The sequence below is a fragment of the Silurus meridionalis genome, chromosome 24, assembly GCF_014805685.1.
Source record: "Silurus meridionalis isolate SWU-2019-XX chromosome 24, ASM1480568v1, whole genome shotgun sequence".
NCBI classification, from domain to species: domain Eukaryota; kingdom Metazoa; phylum Chordata; class Actinopteri; order Siluriformes; family Siluridae; genus Silurus; species Silurus meridionalis.
In genome coordinates, this window is record NC_060907.1 from 102,741 (window position 1) to 127,662 (window position 24,922).

At 42.3% G+C, this 24,922-nt stretch overlaps 3 protein-coding genes across 3 annotated transcripts in view; all 3 read right to left on the reverse strand.

The window, feature by feature from the left end:
- The window catches only part of LOC124378249, a 33,513-nt gene extending 32,304 nt beyond the window's left edge, over positions 1 to 1,209 (reverse strand). Inside the window, exons 1-5 of the mRNA XM_046837821.1 lie at positions 1,084 to 1,209; positions 866 to 960; positions 597 to 727; positions 286 to 410; positions 74 to 191 (exon numbers count right to left, since the gene is read on the reverse strand). Coding sequence (XP_046693777.1) covers positions 74 to 191; positions 286 to 410; positions 597 to 599 — 246 coding nt within the window. The 5' untranslated portion in view covers positions 600 to 727; positions 866 to 960; positions 1,084 to 1,209. The remainder of the gene's footprint in view (positions 1 to 73; positions 192 to 285; positions 411 to 596; positions 728 to 865; positions 961 to 1,083) is intronic.
- Positions 1,210 to 1,212: 3 nt separating this feature from the next.
- On the reverse strand, positions 1,213 to 3,756 carry LOC124378563. The gene is made up of 9 exons (XM_046838288.1): positions 3,619 to 3,756; positions 3,326 to 3,534; positions 3,122 to 3,225; positions 2,839 to 2,957; positions 2,565 to 2,659; positions 1,948 to 2,048; positions 1,620 to 1,738; positions 1,370 to 1,495; positions 1,213 to 1,275 (listed from the first exon to the last, which is right to left on the reverse strand). The coding sequence occupies exons 2-9, from the start codon at positions 3,502 to 3,504 to the stop codon at positions 1,213 to 1,215; spliced, it is 906 nt and encodes a 301-aa protein (XP_046694244.1). The 5' UTR covers positions 3,505 to 3,534; positions 3,619 to 3,756.
- Positions 3,757 to 3,841: 85 nt separating this feature from the next.
- Positions 3,842 to 14,520, reverse strand: LOC124378564 (mesothelin-like protein). The gene is made up of 21 exons (XM_046838289.1): positions 14,497 to 14,520; positions 12,340 to 12,465; positions 12,052 to 12,245; positions 11,834 to 11,928; positions 11,565 to 11,695; positions 11,252 to 11,376; positions 11,040 to 11,157; positions 10,744 to 10,956; positions 9,538 to 9,669; positions 9,334 to 9,416; positions 9,077 to 9,203; positions 8,553 to 8,743; positions 8,272 to 8,362; positions 8,000 to 8,099; positions 7,745 to 7,917; positions 7,341 to 7,496; positions 6,501 to 6,634; positions 6,268 to 6,401; positions 4,308 to 4,402; positions 4,038 to 4,207; positions 3,842 to 3,941 (listed from the first exon to the last, which is right to left on the reverse strand). Exons 1-21 carry the CDS (start codon positions 14,518 to 14,520, stop codon positions 3,842 to 3,844), a joined length of 2,712 nt encoding a protein of 903 aa, XP_046694245.1.
- Between the last annotated feature and the right edge of the window lie 10,402 nt (positions 14,521 to 24,922).

Sequence of the window (24,922 nt, forward strand, 5' to 3'; positions counted from 1 at the left end):
AAGAGGATTATAGATAACGGGTACTGCTACACTAGCTGATTAGTAAACAGGCAGAGACTTATTTATTGATCACCTCTGGATTAAATTCTGTACAGAAGTTGTTGATCTTAGTGAGGATGGTCTGAATGTCTGCATCTCCAAGAGGAACAAACATGGAGGAAGGACTTTGACACAGCAGCTCAGGTGGCAATCTATAAGAACACAAATACGCTTTTAGAATGCTTTATACAAGGCTGGATGAAGAAATAGAAGAAGTAGTTGATAATGTGTAGAGTCTAGTGTTACCTGAGTGGGCTGAAGTCAGGATTCTGGAGGTACAACTCTCTTGTGTAGTACTGCAGGACACTGGCTGAAATGTTTGCATTGTTGAACAACTGAAGATTTTCAGAGTTCTTCAGGAACACACTTGACTAAAGAACATAATAAACCACACATTAATACGTCACTATGAGTGTGTGTTGCAGGATGTATTTAGCTGATATCGGTCCAAATTACTAAAATAGATAATTACACGTATGCTTGTGTGTGTGTGTGTGTGTGTGTGTGTGTGTGTGTGTATGTGTGTGTGTGTGTGTGTGTGTGTGAGTGTGTGCTACCATGTTTCCTGATAGGAATAATTGAAGATCAGTGAGGGTGATGAAGGTGATGAAGAATCCGATATTATCGACAAACCAGGCAGTGGAGTTCAGAAGAGGATCTGAAGAGTTATAGCAGCGAGGGCTGCCATCTGCAAATTACACATAAACATAGTTTTGTTGAGACACACATATTGTACATACACATGTACCGGAAACAAAAGTGAAGTACATTTAATCAGAGAGAAAGAGAGAGGGATAGAAAACAGAAGAAAAGAGTTTATACTTACTGCCGCTGCTTAAATACTCTTTAATAGAGCTGTACACATCAGCTGGGGTGAAATCAGCTGCAGCAAAGGTGTAGTTGTCCCCTAGGATGGACACCCTGCTCACAAACACACATATAGAGGAAATGTTTTACTAGGGATACTTGTTTTTTAAGCCAACAGACAAAGGTCTGTGTTTGTGCTGAGAACCCTGTGTAATGCTGAATGCAACAAAGACTCACAGTTTCCTGTATGACAGACAAGAGGCACCACTGAGCTGGGTGGAGCTGATGAGCTGAGAGCTGAGGTAGGGCAGGTAGTGAAGCAGTGTGACATTAAACCACTGTTCTACATCAGCCTGAGATGAGGCACTATGCACGAGGCCACACACACTCTAATGTTCGGCTGGCCAGAGCTGAGGACAAAACAGGCTCCTGTAAAGAGATACAGGGATTACTCTATCTGTTAATATAACAAAAAAGTAAGCAACATGCATGGGCAACAGCAAAAGTGAAATGAAGAAAATACCATCTCCAGGTACTGAGTGGTTCTGTTGTAATTGTTAAGTAGTGTGCAGAGTTCAGAACCATTAATCACTGGGTTTGTGCTTTTCAGATACTCGCTGAGTTCTTCCGTTGAGATGGAGCTCAAAATCTAGAGGACACAGAGGAGGGACACCACACTCATTACAGAGGAAGGAGTGGTTAACTTACTGTTTACTACGAAAACTGTTATTGAGCGTTTCACTGATGTGAACAGTGTTCGAGAGCAGAAGTACCTCTGCCTGTCGATCAGCCGGAATAAGGGACAGGAAATCATTTAGGTCAGGGAATCCAAAACTGAGGAACAACTGTTTCAGGAACATGTAGAAGCTCCCACTGCCATAGCAGCTCAAGCCTGTTAGGCAACAGAGGGCACTAATGAAAATGTCTGTGGTGTATTCAGATTGATGATATCAGTGAATGTTGAACATTCCTTTGACCGAACTCATCATCAGTCAGTCAAATCAACTTATCACCCTCTACATACAGCATAATACAAAATACACACAAAAGTACACACACACACACACACACACACACACACACACACACACACACACACACCTTGGCTGGACTGGTACTTCAGATAGTCTTGTATGTAACTGAAGATAGTGTTGGACTGTGTTACAGAGAGGTTACTGTACACATTATTAAGGCCTTTCACTCTGTAAACACACCAATAGAAATAGACAAATTACAAATGAAAAGAAAAAAAAAATAATGAATTAAATTGAAAGTAAAAATATTAGATTTCTGAGTTCATGTCGAGGAGAAGCTCACATCTCTGTAGGAGTCACAGCTGATGTTCATGGGGATGATCGACAGGGTGCTTGGACCAGTCACAGGAAGGAAGATGGAAAGGTAAGTCTGGAACCACAGTGCAAAGTCCTTCGAGCTGAAACTTTGGAAGTGAGGCGCCAGATTCATTAACGTTATGTTCAGAATGGTGTCTGATGTTGCTGAAGGAATGCTAGTCATGTTCATCTGCAAACACACATCAGCATCCATTAAAAGTCTGCAAATACTTGGACTGCATACATTCGTATGCACAGAATAAATGTCTTTTATTTTACAAGAAAATAGGCTACAGAGATCCTCACTTGTATTGCAATCTGGCTGAAGGCTGTGAAGAAGCTGACAAGTTGATTCAGATCTAAAGATGTGATCATACGGCCAAACACCTCTCTAAACACAGAGTCATTTCCCAACACTCCTGCATCTGGCTGCAAAATGAACTCAGCTTTCTGCTCACTGGACAGTAAACCAACACTGCAACCTGCAGGACAAAACATTCATGTCAGACATTCTGTTCACAACAGGTCTACAAGGAAAACAAGCAACACTGGTACAGCAGCTATATGTTCTCTCAGCCAAAACCCAAAGACCAACTGTTCCTACTACACTCTTGTGAACACAAACGAAACAAGTAATTGCTGCAATTGTGATGTTACTCACACTGGAGAAATTAGCATTTAGAATTTGGAGCTCCTTTAAGGTGGCATAATTGCTGAAATTGCCAAGGTTCTTTTCAAACCAGTCATTGCTGCCAGAAGTGTTGGAAAAACAGCCAGGATCTAAAAGGATCAGAGATCATTGGATTAATGAATCAAATTATTCTTAATTGTCTTATATATTTTCATCTAGGTAAACCATCGTTTTAAACTATTCAGACTAAAACAAGTCACAGACTGCCACGTGTCTGTTTCAGGTTTCTAAACATATAAAGGAGACTATGTACCTGGCAAGTCAACTCTTGACAGGAAGGGAAAGATGAATGAAGTAAAGACCCACTGCTTCTGTTTCTTTGTCATAAGTGATTCCTGACTACCGAGAGCCTCCACCCTAATTTGAATGGAACAGATTAGATTTTCACATGAACTACATCATCTTCATGTCTTAAATAACACATCTGGAGTTTCTAAATTCCAGTGACCATACTTACACAATTTGGTATGTCTCACAGCTGAAGGTTTTGGAACTGATGCTGAACAGAAAGTCTGTGGACACTGATGACAAAAATAGTCTGAGCCTTATCTGGAACCACTTGCTTATGAAAGTAGCATTCGTTAACTGTGCTGCTGTGAAGTCCTTGATTATCACCTCCCCAATGGCATCAAGCATATTTGGGTTGAATTGAATGCTGCTGTTGGTCTGCATGAAAGATTACATGATTCAATGCATAGTTAACCAAAATGTTTTGCTTTTTTTTCTTAAACACCAGGTAAATGTTCTTACTATGCTTGAAAACCTGTCCAGTGCATTCTCCAATGATCCAGCAAAATTCTGGAAGAAATGCTTCCAAAGATCTTTAGAGTAGGTCAGGTTATTTTGCAGTTTGCATGTTAACAATGTGAGCAGATCATCAGAGGACAATACAACACTTAAAAGACAAAAACAGGTTTTTGTGGTCAACTCATTTTTGGAGTAACAATACTGAACTTAAAGCGAGATATTTTGTTCACAGAAGACTTACTGATGAACATGCATAATCAGAAATGTTGAAGTTGCACAGTACTGCAGAAATGTTTCCAGATGCAAAATCTTTAGAAAGTGGGTAACTACGCAGAAAAAAAAACAACAGAATTACGCTTTAAAACAACTTAAACATGGTTTCTATAAACTTGATTCTTTGATAGTTTTATAAACAAGCTCACCTGTTAACACCATAACAAGGGTTGCGGTTGATGAGGCCAAGAGTCAGTGTGTCCAAATCAGATTGGTTTTGTTGTGACACCCAGGATTGAATGGCTGAGGAGTTCTCAAATAGCTTCAGATCAGCCATGTTTACCCCCAATAGAGCCTTCACTGTGCTCACATTCAGGGTCTGACAAACACAAATTAGTTTAACTCAAGTTCATATTCGATTTTCTATTTGTCACTTTATGTAAATCAAACACCTATTCTATTCCTTTTATTATTTATACCTGGAGAACTTCGGGTTTCAGACTAATGAATATGTTGATGTCCATGTTGATGTTCTGGGTGGAAAGTGCTTCTATATCCTCCACGGGTGCTCCACCTAGTCATAGAGACACACATACACACACACACACACACACACACACACACACACACACAATAAGAGATTTTAAAGTGTGATAATGTGAGTAACGGTTCCAGCGGCAGTGTACCTGATGCACCAGCAGAGGGAACTATCACCTGAGTAAAGAACAGTTCTGGTTCTATCGGTTAGTTGCTGTTATTAGCATTTCTATCCAGTGGTCATGCTTAATCCAGTGCAAAGTACTGTGTTTGCTAGCCATCACATTACCAAACCTATTGTTTTCTTGTTTTCATTGTGTATCGGACTCTTCTACGTTGTACGTCTCTCGTCTCTTTTTTAATTGCTAGAGTTGTTTACCAACTCTACCTTTGCCTAGCCCTTCTGTTTTTTTTGCCACTGGTGTTTTCAATAAACCGCACATGGATTCAGAACCCTTTTACCTCCACCTCGGCATCACAGAATACTTTGCCCGACGGGAATCCAACAGATTTTCATCGGTTGGAATCGGTTGTCACATACCAGGGAGAAATGCTTGTGGCTTACCTCATGAAGTTCAAGGCTCAACAGGCTGCTAACACTCACCTCCTTCAAGCTATTAATGCCATGCCTGCCAGCCAACATAAACTACTGAAGATGGCTCTTTTGGACAAATTTGATGGTTTCACAAATTACTGTTGCAAGTTTCTTTGGCAACATAAGGTATATTTTTCCCAACACCAAGTCAAGTTTACTTCTATAGTGCGTTTTACCGTGGACATTGTCTCAAAGCAGCTTAACAGAATGTAAGAGTTAAGGTGAACAATGTGTATTTATCCCTGATGAGCAAGCCATGGAGATTGTGGCAAGCAAAAACAACCAGACGTTTATAGCTAGGATTCCACTAAATGCGCTCTGACGCTAACCTTGCTAAATGGCAAAGTGCTGGAATGGGTTTCCGCATTATGGGGCATTGACAAAAGTGGTTAAAAGCTCTTTAGCTCACTTCACACAGCTGCTCAAGGATGTGTTTCAATACCCAGCAGAAGTCAAATTTATCCACCAAATATGCCATGAAGTTTCGTACCCTTGTCACGCACAGCAGCTGGAATGGCATGGCACTCCAGGCAGGCGGTAATTGCCTGCAAGGACCAGAACAATTCCTTGTTCCAATACATCACCACAACCATTCAACTGGACAATCTCTTACAAAATCAGTGCCACACTCGAGAGTTTTACCCTGCTCAAACAATGCCATGCCTGTACCATGCGAGGTTGCCAGTGTCACATAGCCCATTGAGCTTGGTAGAACTCTTGTCTGTCCAGAGGAGCGGAGGCATCAAATGCACCTCAAATTATGCTTCAATTGTGGACAAGAACCCAGCGTTGTTTGCAGTGTCCTAAGGTGAGCTTCAAACCTTGTCTCTACAGTCATTGACTATCGCAACCTGCACTTGATTACAGTGCGTTATCCATATCCACTCCTTCTGGTGCCATCCACCCTCAAACAGCTCAGAGAGGCACGATATTTTACTAAACTCGACCTCCGCAGTGCCTATAACTTGATCCGTATTAAAGAGGGGGGACGAGCGGAAAACTGGCCTTGACACGACCAGAGGGCACTGTGAATATCGAGCGATGCCGTATGGCCTGGCCAACATGCTGGCGATATTTAATTCATTCATGAATCAAATTCATAGAGACATGCTAAATGTATTTTTATTGTGTATGTATAGGATACACAGGGAAACCAAACCCTCTACCTCTGCCTTGGCATCATATTGTGTGTGTGTGTGTGTGTGTGTGTGTGTGTGTGTGTGGTTACTTTTAATACCAACTACTTCTTTTAAAAGACGTATTTGTTTGTGTGTCTTATCTTTCTTATAAGTGGACATTTGTTTTACCTAGGTAGGGTGTCATGAGTTGGTAGTACGTAGTGGCATTGCTGCGGAGATTGATAAATGAAGATTTGGCAATGATGTACAGAGCAGATTTCTGTTGAGTCGAACACAAAGTCAGATCTGGAGGCAGGACCATTCTGCATAGAAAAAAGGAAACATCATGAACACAACCATACCCAAATCATTTTGCTTTTGCATGCTTTTGGATGTATGAACATGTTTGTGTGTGTAATTACATTAGGTTCTCAGCAGTGATATTTTCCAGTACATTGATGTCTAATGTACAGATGTAAGAACCAATGATATTTATTTCAGCACTTCCCAGAGAATGAATATCAATGTTCAGATATCTCATGATGATTGCTTTACTCTAGAAAAAAAAACACAAACAATATTCAGGTAGCAAGCACATAATTGTCTGAGCATTAGATATGTTAAGACCCTTAACCCACAAATGTTTAGTTGTATAAATGAGAGAATTGTAAATTGCTCTGGAAAGGGCATCTGCCAAATGCCATTAATGTAATTGTGTTTCTCTTTTCTCTTTCTCTCACAGACGCTCTTTCTTTCACTCTATACCAAATCAAAGATGCTCTCTTCTTCGCTATATAGGTTCAAACATGACCTAGCTCTCTTTTTCTCTCTACATAGGATCACAGATGTTTTCTCTTTCACTCTTTAAAGGATCACAGATGATTTTTTTCACTCTATAAAGGATCACAGATGTTTTCTCTTCCCCTCTATATAGGGTCACAGATGGTTTTACTTTCACTCTATAAAGGATCACAGATCTTCCTCTATATTGGGTCTCTCTTCCTCTCTGTCTTGCTCTCGTTCTCTGATGGATTAGAGATTCTCTCTGTTTCTCTGATTAAAGGATTGCAGGTGCTCATGATTTCTCTCTTCCCATCTCTCTCAGAGGAGAGGAATGTGGCATTAAGATAAATAATAAATAAATGGCAAAAAAATACTTTAAAGGTCTTTATCTCTCTCTCTCTCTCTCTCTCTCTCTCTCTCTCTCTGTTTCTCATAAACATTTAAACTTACACTCACACACTTTTACATCCATCCATTACCTTTTCTGGTTCCCAGCTTCCATCATTTGAGTCCAGTAAAGAGGACAGCGTATCAATTATAGTAATGTTCCATTTGCTAATAGCATCAATAGATGCTACCCGAGACGTGGAACCTAGTAGTTGCAGCACATCATCATTAAGGCCTGATGGATAAATCTAGATATGCAAAAATTTAAAAATTTTATTATACCACCTGGCACACAATATCCAAAAGTTTATTTGGGTAAATCCAACATTCACACAAAGTCTGACTTTGAACTTATAACCCAAAAACAAACCTTGATTGAGAGATTATTCATTTTGCAAACATATAGCATGCAAGAATCATATTTAAACACACACTGCAAAAAATAACAGAATACTATGGTAGAAAAGCACAAACAACCTTGTATTTCTCATAATACCTGGTTTAACTTGTTCAGAATGACATTCTGGAGGCTGGTGTCCACCACTTTCTCAGTAATGGCTGCCAGGTTGTCCTGTAGGACATCGATGTCCAGATACAGATCAAACAGCGTGGAGTTAAAGCCGTAAGGAAACGATGTATCTGCAATTGTTGCTGCTGTGATCTTGCTCACTGTTAGACACAGAAGGTTTAGAGTTACTCAGTAATGGACAGAATCTAAAACCTGTCCATGTACCTTAATGTGTACCATTACCTGTAGTGCTTTCTGAGTTGCATTCTGTAAAGAATGCACTTAGTTTCTTTATTGGGAGCTTCTGCTTCCTCAGGACTGAAAGAACTTTCCTTTTTACATTCTATAAACAATGCACACATACACACGCGCACACACACACACACACACACACACACACACACACACACACACACACAAACACACAAACACACATTCAATTAGTCCAGATAGTATAACACTGGGTTAATAAATCAATCAAAATCATAAATGCAAAGCTGAACATGTTTACATACAAAGCTAAGCTTGTTGCAGAGGTCTGATTTGAAATAAACAGCCAGCATGCCGAGTTGTTCCACGGTCTGCTCATTCCATGTTGATGGATTACTGATTAAATAAAAATAATGTCAAAGATATAATACTAATAATATAATACAAATACAAACACACATTATTTATTTTGTTTCATGACCTTTTTAGGCTTTTCAATTTAAATGTTAAAATGTGATTTTTCTTTTCTACAACTCTACCACATATATAAAAGATATGTGCTAATGCACAAGATGTTCTGTCTTACCCATAAGTAGTGTTTCCACTGAGCAGCAGTGACTGTATAGCAGTGATCTGAGAATCAGAAAGATCTTCACAGTTCTTTAGTTTTTCCAAAATGAGAGGGTCAGAGTTCTGAATGTAGGAGAATTCCAGTGTGCAGGCCATATTCCCAAGAACATCCACCTGATCCCCGGTCAGGCTCACACCAGATATACCCTACAGCATCACAAACCATAAAGTAGTGTCACACAGAATCTCTAAAAATGGGGGACTTGTGAGGAATCCAATATTTTGTTTCAAAATATTTGTCTTTTATATGAACTTGAACATTTTTTCTAATAAATTAACCCGATTATATGTTCTTGATAGATCACAAAACACTTATGGAAGGGAATTTGCTGATTGCAATAGATGAATATTTCAACACTGGAAGTTCACGAGACACAAATCGAATGTAACATTTGGTGCAATTTAGTGATAGGTTTTCCAAGATTTAATTGCTAAGAATGAATGTGTTGGGCTGTAAACATGTTACTGTGTATGTATTACCAGGCAGTCCTTTGCATTGTTGAACAGGTTGGTCATTTTGTCAAGGACAGGAGAAACAACATAGAAATCTGCTTTGCCCAGGGCACTGAAATATGACTGGCAGTTCACCTTCGGTATCTTCTCATAGCTACAACACACGGATAGCAAACAACCCACAATCTTAATTTCAGACACATGAAACCATCAAGTGGGAATGCAGGAGACATGTGTATTATCTTTTATAGTCAGTATTTTGTGTGTGTGAAAGTGTTCCACACCTGTAGTACAGTAGCAGGTCAGAGGGGACATCAGTAAAGTTAACAAATGGATCTTGTTTTACGTAGTTGTACATGCAGATCAGCTGAAACACAGAATGCATTGTGATTGTGTAGTTTCTCGTTTACTAGTCAAGGTTTGGGTCCACATGCTGTCTCTGTCTCAGGCTTTGTGCAGAATGTGAAAGAATATCAGAGTGTATCTACCTGAGCCTCTTCCAGGACAACCTTGTCTCTGTCTGCACGTGGTCTACAGGCTTTCACTAGATCTTTGGCTTTTGTATTGGCAGAGTCTGAACTGAACCACAGGAGAATCCCTGCAGTACTGATGGTGACAGACTGTGGGGAGAAACACCCACACACACACACACACACACACACACACACACACACACACACACACACAGAGTCAAACACAGACACACACTCAATGACTAGTTTATTGACCAAATTGCAATCTTAGCAAGTCAGGTTGTGTGTGAGTGTCTGTGTGTTTGTGTGTGTGTGTGTGTGTGTGTGAGAGAGAGAGAGAGAGAGAGAGAGAGAGAGAGAGAGAGATTCTGTGTGTTTCTAACTCACTCTTCTGGATTATCACTGGCACTTGCCACTGCACCAAACAGCATCATAGCCTGGTAGGAATGAAAGACAAATCATTGCATTTATGGGAATACCAGTATAAAAAAGTGATTTACAAAGTGGGTCTGTTCAGTTACCTGTTCATGACTCCAGCTTTTGTTATTGATGAGTGAAATTTCCACAGAGCTCAGTGATGTCAATAGAACAAGCGGAATATACATCACCAGTGCATCTGGAACATTCTGTATCACTTCAGTTTGGTCTACAGAGATTACCTGGAAAAAAAGTGTTGGAGCAGACTTCAACATCAACAAACTATTGATTCCATACAATTACAAAGCTGTATAGGAGACAGTCACAGAAATGTACATAACAGTAATGTGTTTGTGTGTATGCATGCGTGTATGTGTGTGTGCTTGTGTAAAAAGAGTGTATACCTTTTGGACAAATGTCTCTTGCAGAATAACTGGTGCTGATAAAATGTTATTGATGAACGTTACATTTTGTGATAAAGACATAATCTGAGAAGATGGGAGGATGGAGATGGTTGCAGAAGGAACACCACCAATAAGTGTTCCCAGTGACAAGACTGAGGAGGCACTGTCGATCTGTGAGATAATACATAAAAGAAATCATTCTGATATTTCCACATGAACGCAACAAGAGAATGTTTAAATTACAGGACTTTGAGAAATAGCGTGTAATTAGTTAATATATCAAAAGGAAATACAATTTTGTTCTTCACAGGTTGATTTTGTGAAATAGCTTCAACTTGATGTGATTTCATTTCCAGCAGCATAGACTGTCATTCCTGACAATTTTGCAATGTACACTCACATTAAAGCCTGAACTAATGATGCTCTGGATGAGGGCATTCAATTGGCCCTGGTCCCAGCCACTGATGATACTGAGTGTAGACAGTGTAGTGTTTAACACATTGGAGGGGGCAGAGTTTATCTGGCCCACAGTCAGGCCCACGCACTGGCTACCCAACTTTTGGATGGCATCTGTTGTTATATTGGGGAACTTTGCTACCAGCACCGCTGTAACCTGAAAAGAGAAGAGGATTATAGATAACGGGTACTGCTACACTAGCTGATTAGTAAACAGGCAGAGACTTATTTATTGATCACCTCTGGATTAAATTCTGTACAGAAGTTGTTGATCTTAGTGAGGATGGTCTGAATGTCTGCATCTCCAAGAGGAACAAACATGGAGGAAGGACTTTGACACAGCAGCTCAGGTGGCAATCTATAAGAACACAAATACGCTTTTAGAATGCTTTATACAAGGCTGGATGAAGAAATAGAAGAAGTAGTTGATAATGTGTAGAGTCTAGTGTTACCTGAGTGGGCTGAAGTCAGGATTCTGGAGGTACAACTCTCTTGTGTAGTACTGCAGGACACTGGCTGAAATGTTTGCATTGTTGAACAACTGAAGATTTTCAGAGTTCTTCAGGAACACACTTGACTAAAGAACATAATAAACCACACATTAATACGTCACTATGAGTGTGTGTTGCAGGATGTATTTAGCTGATATCGGTCCAAATTACTAAAATAGATAATTACACGTATGCTTGTGTGTGTGTGTGTGTGTGTGTGTGTGTGTGTGTGTGTGTGTGTGTGTGTGTGTGTGTGTGTGTGAGTGTGTGCTACCATGTTTCCTGATAGGAATAATTGAAGATCAGTGAGGGTGATGAAGGTGATGAAGAATCCGATATTATCGACAAACCAGGCAGTGGAGTTCAGAAGAGGATCTGAAGAGTTATAGCAGCGAGGGCTGCCATCTGCAAATTACACATAAACATAGTTTTGTTGAGACACACATATTGTACATACACATGTACCGGAAACAAAAGTGAAGTACATTTAATCAGAGAGAAAGAGAGAGGGATAGAAAACAGAAGAAAAGAGTTTATACTTACTGCCGCTGCTTAAATACTCTTTAATAGAGCTGTACACATCAGCTGGGGTGAAATCAGCTGCAGCAAAGGTGTAGTTGTCCCCTAGGATGGACACCCTGCTCACAAACACACATATAGAGGAAATGTTTTACTAGGGATACTTGTTTTTTAAGCCAACAGACAAAGGTCTGTGTTTGTGCTGAGAACCCTGTGTAATGCTGAATGCAACAAAGACTCACAGTTTCCTGTATGACAGACAAGAGGCACCACTGAGCTGGGTGGAGCTGATGAGCTGAGAGCTGAGGTAGGGCAGGTAGTGAAGCAGTGTGACATTAAACCACTGTTCTACATCAGCCTGAGATGAGGCACTAAGTGCACGAGGCCACACACACTCTAATGTTCGGCTGGCCAGAGCTGAGGACAAAACAGGCTCCTGTAAAGAGATACAGGGATTACTCTATCTGTTAATATAACAAAAAAGTAAGCAACATGCATGGGCAACAGCAAAAGTGAAATGAAGAAAATACCATCTCCAGGTACTGAGTGGTTCTGTTGTAATTATCAAGTAGTGTGCAGAGTTCAGAACCATTAATCACTGGGTTTGTGCTGTTCAGATACTTGCTGAATTCTTCTGTTGAGATGGAGCTCAAAATCTAGAGGGCACAGAGGAGGGACACCACACTCATTACAGAGGAAGGAGTGGTTAACTTACTGTTTACTACGAAAACTGTTAATAAAATTCATCCCCTCGACACAGACACTTATGGCAACAATAACAAGAACAAGAGTGCCACACTTTTAAAATGAATGCTAATAAAACTGTTATTAAGAGCACCAGTGTAAATATCACCAGCACAAAAATAAACATTTGTAATTAATAACAGTTCTAACAGTTTTTAACATCCTAGCTACAACTCTGTATTGACATTTGTTACACTTTAAAGTCTTATGTCCAGGTGTATCAATGTATCTCTGCCCTAATGTTGTCTATTACTTTTTGGTATCAAAATGATCTGCTCTCTATTTCTTAAACAATGACTGTAAAAATACTGTACTGCTTTTAATACACTTTAGATAAAACATCAGTTCTCCAGACCAGCCATAATCATGCAAGCAGAGTTTTTTCCCTCTCAAAAGTTTATGCCTTGTAATGGCCATTTCACCAAAGATGGGTGTGGCTAGGGGACCTTCAAATGTCTTGAACCTCCACCAATTATCGCTTAAACCCTCCTTTGAGACAGGACTCAAACCCTTTGAGACAGATCTTCTGGCAGCTTTACCACATTCGGACTCTTTTTCAGCGACAAAGCTAATGCTTTGGAACCATTTAGTAACTATCTAAATGTGTGTTTAGGTTCGAGCCCCTTTATTAAGGTGAATTTTAATTCCTTGACGATTCTAACTAGGTTGTGGTCAATTTGATGTTAAACTTGCCATGGAAACCATTGCAACACCTCCAGAAAACCCTGCCTGTGAACACAAATTTATGCAAAGCTCTACTATGAAAGAAGACACCAGATATAAACATGTTACAGAGATTCCACCACTTTGTGTCTAATGCTTATTCAATGAGCACCAAGCTGCATCTTTGATTTAATGGGAGTGCCTTTGTGCCTATGGAATGTGCCAGTAACATCATGAACATTTAGAAAGGCTCTGTCAATGCTGAAAGATATTCACGGGTTTTAGAGTAACATATGCGTCCAACCAGATGTCTTTTTAAGGGACTTTTGAACAGCTAGAATCCTGTATCAAACATGAATGGCGCAACATTCCTCTCCCAAAACCCCAGCAAATGGACTTCTCAGTTCCCAAATGTATATGGACTGTTGTTAAAAGAAGAGGAGTGCCATTGCTAAGCTAGATCTGGCTTGGCAGGCCAGTAAACAGAAAGTCCCTCCATCCAGTAAATCCGATGTGTGCTTGCTTCAGCCTATTTTACAACCTCTGCATCGAGGTCTGCCGTTTTTTCCGGACCTGCACACCAAGCTGTCCAGGTCCTGGGCGAAGCCTTATTCGGGCCACCTTTTAGTCCTAAATTTGCGTTATATGCTAACGTGATGGAACTGAAAGAACGTGGTTATGGGTCAGTGCCCTGAGTTAAAGAGATGCTGGCTAGCTATCTCTCCAAGAGTATCGCATTGACCCCAACATTTCCCACTAAGCCCCTGTGTAACAAGTCAGCACTGGTGGCTAAGGCTTTCACCTCAGCAGGACAAGCTGCTGTGTGCAGAGTTACAGGCATATCAGGCTGACCTGCTGCGGGAGATAGACATAGGAGGCATCTCGGGCGGCCAGAAGTCCAGGAGCACCAACGTATGGCAGAACTAGCTCTTAGGGCAACTAAAGAGACCACTTCGGCCATTGGCCGGTCTATGGTCATCCTAGCCTCCATGAAGAGGCACCTGTGGCTTACCCTTTCAAAACTTTCCGATAAGGACAGTGCCAACTGGTCTATTTGACAACTCCGCAAATATGGTAGTCGACAGACATGTCTAGGTGGGTCCTGGGTACTGTAGACAGAGGCTATACAATTCAGTTCGGGTCTCATCTGCCCCAGTTTGATGGAGACAAATGTATTCATGTATCCATCTTCCTTCTCACAGGAAGGTTCCGAAGTTCCCGGCGTTTCGGGACCGAAGTGTACCAATATCGGGTAATTCCGTTTGGTCTTGCCTTCTCACCCGCACCTTCACGAAGGCATCCATATCCACATATGAGACCCTTTCCTTGGTGGCTCAGGACCTGAGGGTTCTCTCGGAGGGACAATCCGCTCCATATAATCAAGGTCAGCAGTGAGCCCTATGTGCCTTAGATGTATGGAGAGATCGCGGGTTCCTATCTCAAGGCACCGTGTTGGGAGTTCCTGGTTGTCGCATAATGCTTACGACGAATGCATCCCTCACAGAGTTGGGAGCTGTAATGAGTGGTCACTCCGATCAAGTTCTATGGGAAGGGCGCCATATGCTGTGGCACATCAATTGCCTAGAGATGCTGGCCATGCTTCTAATATGCTCGAACAACACCTCAGTGGTCTCTTACATCAACCACCAGGGAGGTCTGCGCTCAAGCCTCATATACAAGCTGGCATGTCAGATCCTCCTGTAGCTCTCCTTGAGCGCAGCATATATACCAGGCCATCTGAATGAAGCAGCAGACGCCCTTTCAAGACAAGGACTGAGGCCCAGGAAATGCCAGCTCCACTCTCAAGTGGTGGAGCAGATCTAGGAGAGATTTGGAAGGGCCCAGTTAGGCCTGTTTGTGACTCAAGAGATGTTGCACTGTCCTTTCTGGTTTTCCTTACACCTCCAGCCCCTCAAGGGTTGAACGCCTTGGCTTGGCCGAGAGCTATCTGCTCACGCTGTTTCAGGCAGTTATGGAGAGTTTGCTGGGATGCAGGCCATCTCCTCCTGGTGGCCCAGTGGTGGCCGGGCAGACCATGGTTTGTGGACTTAGTGGCCCTTCTCAAACACCATCCCTGGGAGATTTCTCTCAGGAGGGAACGTTTCTTTCAGGCAGGGGGCACAACAATTTTCCCCTGCCCAGAGTTGTGGAGGCTGTGGCTGTGGACCCTGAGGGGACACAGCTCAAAGAGTCTGTCTCCACCGAGGTGGTAGAGACCATCCTCCAACCCAAAGCTCCCTCCATGAGGAACCACTGCAAACACTGGACATTTACATCCACAGGATGAGTTTGTGGAGGAAGTTGGAACAACTGTTCATCTGCCAAAGCCCTCCTAGGAGAGGCCTCCCTGCAAACAAGCAGATGCTTAGCAGGTGGATTACTGATGCTATTGCATCCTCCTATGGTCCTCTGGTCACCCTGAACCCTTCAGAGCACACTCAACGCAGTGTCTCGTTCCTTCAGGGAACCAGGGTTACATATGTAACCTAACGATGTTTCAATTTTTTTATATTTTGAATATATATGTAATATATTTCTATGTTCTATTGGGAAAAAATATGGATTTATGAGATTTGCAAATAATCACATTCTGTTTTCATTTACATTTCTTTTTATGTATAAGAATTTTTCATTTATAAGCACAGCATATTACACATATATATTACATATATATACATATATATTTTTTGTATTATTTTGTCATTTCCATTTCCAGAGAGTGTTCTTACCTGTGTAGTTGTCTGAGCTGTGCAATATCCTGACAAGCAGAAAAGAATTATTGAAGATATTAGTTTCAATATTTCTAGATGAAATATAACATGAAATAAATTAATAAGGCAACATCATTTAACTAAAATAATATATTTTTTAAATTACAAAATGTAGTAGTTCCTTGAAGAAGATATAGTTTACAGTTTAATAATTGCTAAACAGATGCTTAAGAGAAGTCAATAATAATGAGTTAATAGTAGATGGTTAATATTGAAATTCTTAACATATCACATTGAAAACTGTAGAATTTATTTTCTTTTATTGTTTGCTCTGATATTGAGATTCATATATTAATTTCTTTATGTATTATACACAAGCTTTTATTTTTCACAAAAACATTTATAATATTTCATTTGATCAAATAATTTATTACCCATAAAATATAAAATATAATATACTGTATTAGTATTTTAATTGTATTTTTTTTTATTTTAGCAGTTTATTTTATAAAGCAATATTTTCTAAAGCAGTTCTGGATAAATCCATTTACATTTATATTTATGCATTGGGTCGGCAACCCCTTATCCACATTAAATCTAAAGTGCTTTGATGTATCTGTCAATAAATAAATTTGAATACTGGTTCATTTGAACACACAGTAAGAATAAATTTAAATTAAAACATTTGTTGTTTTTCTCATTAGAAGTGCTTATTTTATAATCTGTGGAAAAATAGATGTTTAAATATGCTTTGAAAACTGATAAAAAGGCAGCTGTTTGGACATCATCTTTGGAAGTTTGTCCTAACACCTCAGTGCCAGAACAGGGAAGACTGGAAGCATGTGTTCTTTGTACCCTGAATGATGGTGGGACCAGTCGAGCAGTGGTGGAGGGTCAGAGGGAGGGGGGTGCAGTGTGGGGGTTGATTTGTTACATTTGTAATTTGATTATGTCTTATCTTCTTCTTCTTCTAAATATTATTATTATTATTATTATTATTATTATTATTATTATTATTATTATTATTATTATTATTATTGACGTCCTACCTATGAAGAGAGCACAGATGATGAGTGCTCGGGGGCTGATGTTTCGTCTCATTGTTGTTTTGTTTGTTTATCAGCACATTGTTCATCCGTTCTGTAGGAAATAGGTCCGTCCTGTAGGAATTTTATAAAAGTATACATTTAAACGTGTCTGCATTGAACAACATTAAATTTAATCTACATTCACCTGTAAACAGCATCAAATTGCAATCTATTTACTTTAAAGCTGCTTTGTAACAATGTCCATTAAAATAGCACTACAAATAAAATTGAACTGAATTGAATTAAACAGTACAGAAAATCCAGAGATCGTTCTGATTCATTCTTTAGTGTATAATAGTCTGATACACTAAAGTATCCAGTGACTGACTGCTGGTCATGTACATATTACACATATCTGGGTTCAAGGTGAACATTTTATTTATAATGATGTAGTTTTCACATTTTAAAGTCACATGAACATAAAATTCAAGCTCATTGTTACTGGCTGATCTTTGTAAGGTTTATTGTAGAAGTATTTCCTCATATGTGAATTAGGTAATTCATTCACACCTTCTTAAACATTGCATGCAGTAAAAATTCTAACATTGCAGTTATTTCAATGTTATGCAGAAACTAAGTAAAATCAGAAACTGAAATATGTAATCCATAAATAATTGCCTCTGAATGTCTCTATGTTATGTACGTAACCCTAGTTCCATGAGGAAACAAGACGCTGTGTCTGAACGCTTTGGGAACGTGACTGCATTTTCCATGCTCTGAGTAATGAGTCTAATCAGTCAAAATTAAAGACAGGCTGTCACCGGCGGGGTGATGTCATGACTAGGGAGTATAAAGCGCACCTGGAGAGAAGACAGCTTCAGCTCCTGTAACCGTGAAGGAAGCGCTGAGGGGGTGCCAGAAGTGTGGCTAAAGACGCAGCGTCTCGTTCCCTCAGAGAACTAGGGTTACATACGTAACCTAGAGACGGTCCCTTTCAGGAACTCAAACTGCATCGGAATGCTTTGGGAACAAGAGTTCAATAACACCACACCAACCAGGCCCTGACTAGAGGTCAAGGTTGTAAAACCTGGCAAAGGTGAGAGGGGTACACCACCCGCAGCGTCGCAGAGGTCTTGGAGGGACAATCGTTAAGGGACCAAGCGTTAGAGGCTGCCACACTCTGGGTAGAGTGAGCTCTGACCCTGAAAGGAGTGGGGAGACCAGAGGACCCATAAGAAGACACAATAGCGTCAATAATGAACAGGAATGCCTCTCCTCAGAGGGCCGTAGCAGATGAACAGTCTCGAAGGGCTCAGAGTCCCGAACACTACAGCCAGGTCCCAACCAGGCACTGTGGGAGGCAGCAAAGGGTGCCATGAAAAAAGCTTGTCAGGAGTGGGTCTCTGCCCTGTGAATGCCCGGGGCATGATACGCCAAAACGGCGGATGCGTAGACTTTAATGGTGGAAGCCAACTCTTTTGCGAACTACTCCTGTAGAAACTCCAGCACCGAACCAACTGGGCAGTGGACTGGGTCTAATTTGCGCCGAGAGCACCACGCAGTGAACAGATGCCATTTCGCAGCATACAACCTCCTCATGGAGGGAGCTCTGGATTAGAGAATAGTCTCTACCACCTCGGTGAGAAGACCCGAGCCTCTGAGCTGTGCCCCTTCAGGGGCAACAGCCACAGCTTCCACAACTTGGGGCCAGGGTGAACTATTGCGCCCCCTGAATGAGAGAATAGATCCCTCCTGAGAGGAATTTCCCATAGAGGCTGTTCAAGGAGGGTCACCAGGTCTGTGAACCATGGACGGCCTGGCCACCGTGGGGCTACTAGGAGGAGACAGACTCCAAATTCTCTCCAGAACTACAGAGACCAGAGACTGACCGCGTAGCCTCGCTCTACAGTATGCAAGACCCAGAGGGACATGTCTGGCAAAGCCCTCCAGGCTGCCAGGTTCTCCCTTAAGGGTATCAGTCTCTTGAGACCCGAAGGAGAGAGTGGGGATCCAGCAGCATGACCTTGTTCCTGTACAGTATTTCGGACAGGGTAAGCCAGAGGTGTCTCTCGGTGGCTACTAGGGTGGCCATAGACTGGCAAATGGCCTTGGCAGTCTCCTTTGATCCACCATATGGCAGATCTCAGAAAACTGGCTGCCCAAAGGATCTCCCAGATCCAGCTCCCGCAGAAGGTCGGCTTGGAATGCCTGCAGTACCGACATGGTGTGCAAACATTCAGTGGCCTGACTTGCCGAGGCAGAATTCTTACCCACCAGTGCAGAGGTAGTGCACAGGGGCTTGGTGGGTAATGTCATTGGTTTTAGGGAAATGCCACACCTGGAGAGAGATAGCGTTCTAGCGTCTTTTCAACCAAAAGCATTACCATAGCCATAATTCCTAAGACCCGTGATGGAATAAACCAGATGAGAAAGTCCACCCCCAGGACCTGGACACCTTGGTAAAAATGGTAAGCCCGACACAAAGGCTGTGACACAAGGAACAAAAATCGCTCATCGAGTTTGCCTGAGGGAGGGGCCAAGCTAAATCAAGCTTCTAAACTGCATGTGTTAAAACCTCCAGGAGCTCCTCACTACTTGGTTTGTAAGAGCCTGCCCGCCCTCTCCTCGGAGGAAGAAAGCGGAGCTGCGTGCTCTCGTGACGGGGGGAAGACATCGCCGAGAGGCATGCCTCCGAAGCTGCACAGGAGTCAGACCAAGTAGAGGAGGTAAAGGAAAGGGACAAGCCCATCTTCAAACCTTCTGCGAGATCTATAAGCGAACCCCAGGAACCGGAGCACCGCTACAGCACAGTGCTGGCAATCGCATGCTCTGCTTCCAAACAAGCCACACACAGGCTGTGTATCCCTTCCCGTAATGAAACGAGGAAACGTGCTTGGTTTTCTTGGATGCCTTCATTGTTTTGACAAAACAGACAGGCAAACATTAAATTTCACACAGAGCACTTCATGAACAAACAGAAGCTGAAGCCGTTTTCTCTCCAGGTGTGCTTTTTACTCCCTGGTCATGATGTCACTTAGACTCATTATTCAGAGCATGGACAACGCAGTCACATTCCCAAAGCGTTCAGAAACAGCGTCTCATTTCCTCACAGAACTCGGGTTTCATACGTAACCTAGAAACATGCCTGAAAGGGTTCCTGAAAGGGAACATAGCCTGGCATTTCTAAACACATTTAGTGTCATTTTTAATTATAGTCATTTTCATGAGTTTTTTGAGGGATTTGCAGCAAATCAAAGTCCTTTTTTATAGTCCTTATTTATTTGTAAAATAGAACTAATTTTACACATTAAACAAACATTTTTTCATAAATCTTTTAACATTCAATTCAAAAATGTATGTTTTACATTTAAATGATTTTTATTTTCATAATCTTATACTTTAGAATATGTTTTTGCACTCCATGTATTATTGATTTATATTATATGTTGTAATTTGTTCTCATTAATCTTTTATGCAAAATTATCAGTTTAAAATGAACATTGCACCTTTGACCCTCAGGGAACTTTACACAGAATGTTTTATAAGCCATTTTCATGCACTGTTAGTGTGACTGTGCTGCTGTGCTCACAGTTAGATTTTGCCCCAAACACAGGACTGTCCACATTCCAGAACATTTTCATACTTCATGTTGAGTTATTTGAAAAATTGTGCCAGAGCAGAAGATGTAGATGTGAAGCTACATGAACCATGCATGAATAAAAAGAGAGATGAAAATACCAACAATGCAAAGCAGTACACCTGTTTTCTTTCCCTACCTCTATGAACACATTTACTTCAGCATTAACACACAGAAGCAAGTAATATGTTTCTGACAAAATCACTGAGATAAGTATCAGTCTGCGGCTATTCTGTCACTGAATCAAACTAAATATAACCTTAATAAACATTCATAAAAAAGTTTCATATATTTATATTATTTTGGAATTTATACTGTTAAATGTGTGCTAATTTATATACAATTCATAGAAATATGCAATTTCTTTAAAAAAAAACCTTTACTTTCAATCATGGATTAGATCAACATTCATTCGGCTGAATTTTATAAACAATGACATAAAAGTCTGTTATTTCAGGCCATTACACACAAATCAGTGATGCTGAAATTACTGCTAATGTTAAATAACAGGACAAATGTTGGTGAAGGATAAGTTAAAATATAGCATTTTAAATAAAACAATTTATTCCTGGTTAAAAGTGAAATGTAATAGATGTTAAATATAAGGGCAGAGTGCTCCTATCTAACCCTAACCCTTATCTAATGTCATCACTTTTATATTTTACTGGTAACAAACTTTTTTTTTCCAAAAAACTCTCACAAAACACACCTAACACAAAGAGCCTGATTAAAACTTAACATCTGTTTGTATTAATATCCTCCAAAACTAATATAAAACAGGGAAAGATTTGTTGTACTGGTGTATGTTTGTGTGCCAGTGTGTGCAACAGAGATGTTCTTACCTGTGTTATAGAGCAGGTGTGAGAATAGCAGTCAGGTAAGACAGATGGAGGTTAAATGTGTGTAGAGGGGTGGAGCAGATCTTCACCCATGCACACTGCATCAGTCAGGCTGTGGGTTTGGTTTGATTGTGTGTGACTCATAACTACATATTCACATTAAAGTTGCCACACTGAACCTCATTTCTCTCAGAGCTCTGTCCTCATGTGATCATGAGAATGTTTGCCTTGGCACTGTTACCTCTCTGAAGCTCATTTAGAAGAAATTAAAATCTACACACAAAGTTCTGGAAAGCTGCTTTGTCTCTATTCTTAAAAGTGATATATGAATAAAATTAAATCCCCTACATGTGTGAAATAATCCTAGTTACAGACTCTTAGAAAACAGGTTATTTGAAGAGTTCTTTGATCAATTAAGTGTACTAACTTTCTAAAAACATTCCTATTTGGAATTCTTTTTGACAAGGAAAACATTCTTTACAGAATCCCTCAGGGTCCCTCACCCTGGAAACTGGTTCTTGTGCAGACTCTAGATTTGACTGGGAATTTCATGATCATGATGGAATTCACATCACCTTATTTAAAAGTTGAATGATTTAAAGAGCAGACAGGTATAAAATGCCCAATGCAATACAGCCACTCTTGCAAAAAAGTTGGGTCACTATGTAAAATGTAAATAAAAACAGAAATGTAAAAACAGAGTGCAATAATTTGCAAATATAATAACCACATATTTTATTCCCAATAGAACACAGAAAATATATCAAATTAATGAAACTACAGGAATGTACCAAAAATAATTTTTTATTTAACTGCTGCAACCCGAACTGTTGATACAGAATTCTAGCTGCTCAACTGTCCTGGGTCTTCTTTGTTGTACATTTAATTTTATTGTGCACCAAATGCTTCCAAATAATGAAAGGTCTATACTGCAGGCAGGCCAGTTTAGCACCTGGACTTCTCTACTACAAGGCCACGATATTGTAATAGATGCACGTGTTGCTAAAATATGCAAGGCCTTCCCTAATAAGAATGTTTTCTAAAAGCATATGTTGTTTTGAAACCTGTATGTTCATTTTAGCACTGATAGTACCTATCCAGATGTGCAAGCTGCCCATTCCATAAACACTGATGCACTCCCATTCCATCAGAGATGGGTTTTGAACTGAATTCTGAAAACAAACAAGATGGTCCCTCTCCTCTTTAGTACAGAAGACATAGCCTCCATAATTTCCAAGAAGAATTTCAAATTTTGATTTGTCTGACAACAGACCACTTTTCCACAGTCCATTTTAAATGAGCTTTGGCCTGTAGAAGACAGCTTTTTCTTTGCATGCTAGAGCCTTAACCTGCATTTGTGGATGATTCAATTCAATTCATTTTTATTTGTATAGCACTTTAAACAATGAACATTGTCTCAAAGGAGCTTTACAAAGATAATGTGGTGATGAAAATTAAGAAGATTTTTATTATAAGTGTACGTTTGTGTCAGGGATTCCCCTGCCACGCCCCCCTCGGCCGCTGTCAGAGATGCATCCTGCCACGCCTTCCTCGGCCGCTGTCAGAGATGCACCCTGCCACGCCCCCCTCAGTAGCTCTCACGGTGCCTCATTATCCCGTGCCTGCCCGATCACCGACAGCTGTGACTCGTTAGGATTCAGACTATATAGACTCACGCTCGAGTCACAGGCTGTCGGTTCTTGTATTGTCATGCTGGTGATACCGTGGCTGCTCGACCGCCAGCATTCCCCGCTGGTTCCGTTTTCCCCATGGATTACTCTTAGCCGCTGCCGTTTACTTTCGTTTCGGACTCCAGGTTTTGGTTTGGATTGCTCGTCTCGAGCGGACATTCTTTGTTTGTTTTCTCGCCTCGGCAGCAGTGAGTGTTTTGCTTGTTGAACTGTTTTGTTTGAAATAAATCGACTATGATTGACTTGCTTCCGCTTCCGCGTCCTGTTCGTCAGCCTGACAGAAGAACCGACCAAAACCGAAAGCGGAATCGCCCTCCCGCGATTTCGGCCGCGATGGAGCGGCAGCCGAACCCCGCCTCGGATTTTCGCCGGGAATTCCAAGCTGCTTCTCGCGGCTCAAAGCCACAGAAGCCGGAGCATGAAAGCGCTGTCCACGCCTTCGCGAGCGCGAGGGGATTTCCGGCTCGCTTCTCCGGGAAAGGAGAAGAATTGGGCGGGTTTCTGAGGAACATCGGCGAGTATGTGGAGGAAAATTCTTCCCAGTTTTCCTCCGAAAGAGCCAAGATCGCCTTCTGCGTCTCTCTCCTGTCTGGTGATGCTCTCTCTAAAACCAGCAGGATATGGAGCGCCAATGGGGGCAATTTCGGCTCACTCGCCGAATTTTGCGAGCTTCTTCTTGGGATGTGTGGGATGGAGGTGCTCGGTTCCATCCCTGGGCATCCAAGAACGCGAGGCTCAGTTCCTGGGTTTCCACGGACACATGGCCCTGCCCCTGGTCAGTACAAGCGCGCTGCTGTGTTCCGGGGTTCTCGTGGACGCTCTGCACCATCTCCGAGCGTCTGCGAGCGCGCCCTGGCATCCCAGCATTCCCATGAGCTGTCCGTGCCGCCACAGAACATCTACAAGCGTGCTGCCCTGTTTCGAGGTTCCCGTGGGCGTGCCTCTCCGCCACAGTGTCTCCACGAGCGCGCCTCTACGCCACAGACCCGTCACGAGAGCCGAGGCGCCACAGACCCGTCACGAGAGCGCCGGGCCGCCACAGACCCGTCACGAGAGAGCCGAGGCGCCACAGACCCGTCACGAGAGAGCCGAGGCGCCACAGACCCGTCACGAGAGCCGAGGCGCCACAGACCACACGAGAGAGCCGGGCCGCCACAGACCCGTCACGAGAGCCGAGGCGCCACAGACCCGTCACGAGAGCGCCGGGCCGCCACAGAGTCGTCACGAGAGCGCCGGGCCGCCACAGAGTCGTCACGAGAGCGCCGGGCCGCCACAGAGTCGTCACGAGAGCCGAGCGCCACAGACCCGCCACGAGAGCCGAGGCGCCACAGACCCGTCCACGAGAGCCGAGGCGCCACAGAGTCGCCACGAGAGCCGAGGCGCCACAGACCCGCCACGAGAGCCGGGCCGCCACAGACCCGCCACGAGAGAGCCGAGGCGCCACAGACCCGTCACGAGAGCCGGGCGCCACAGACCGTCACGAGAGAGCCGAGGCGCCACAGACCACACGAGAGAGCCGGGCCGCCACAGAGTCGCCACGAGAGAGCCGGGCCGCCACAGACCCGTCACGAGAGCCGGGCCGCCACAGAGTCGCCACGAGAGCGCCGGGCCGCCACAGAGTCGCCACGAGAGCCGGGCCGCCACAGAGTCGTCACGAGAGAGCCGGGCCACCACAGAGTTCCGCCGAGGGTGCCGCTCAGCCTCAGAGTCCCACAGAGAGCTCGCTCCCGGTCCAGAGTCCCACAGAGAGCTCGCTCCCGGTCCAGAGTCCCACAGAGAGCTCGCTCCCGGTCCAGAGTC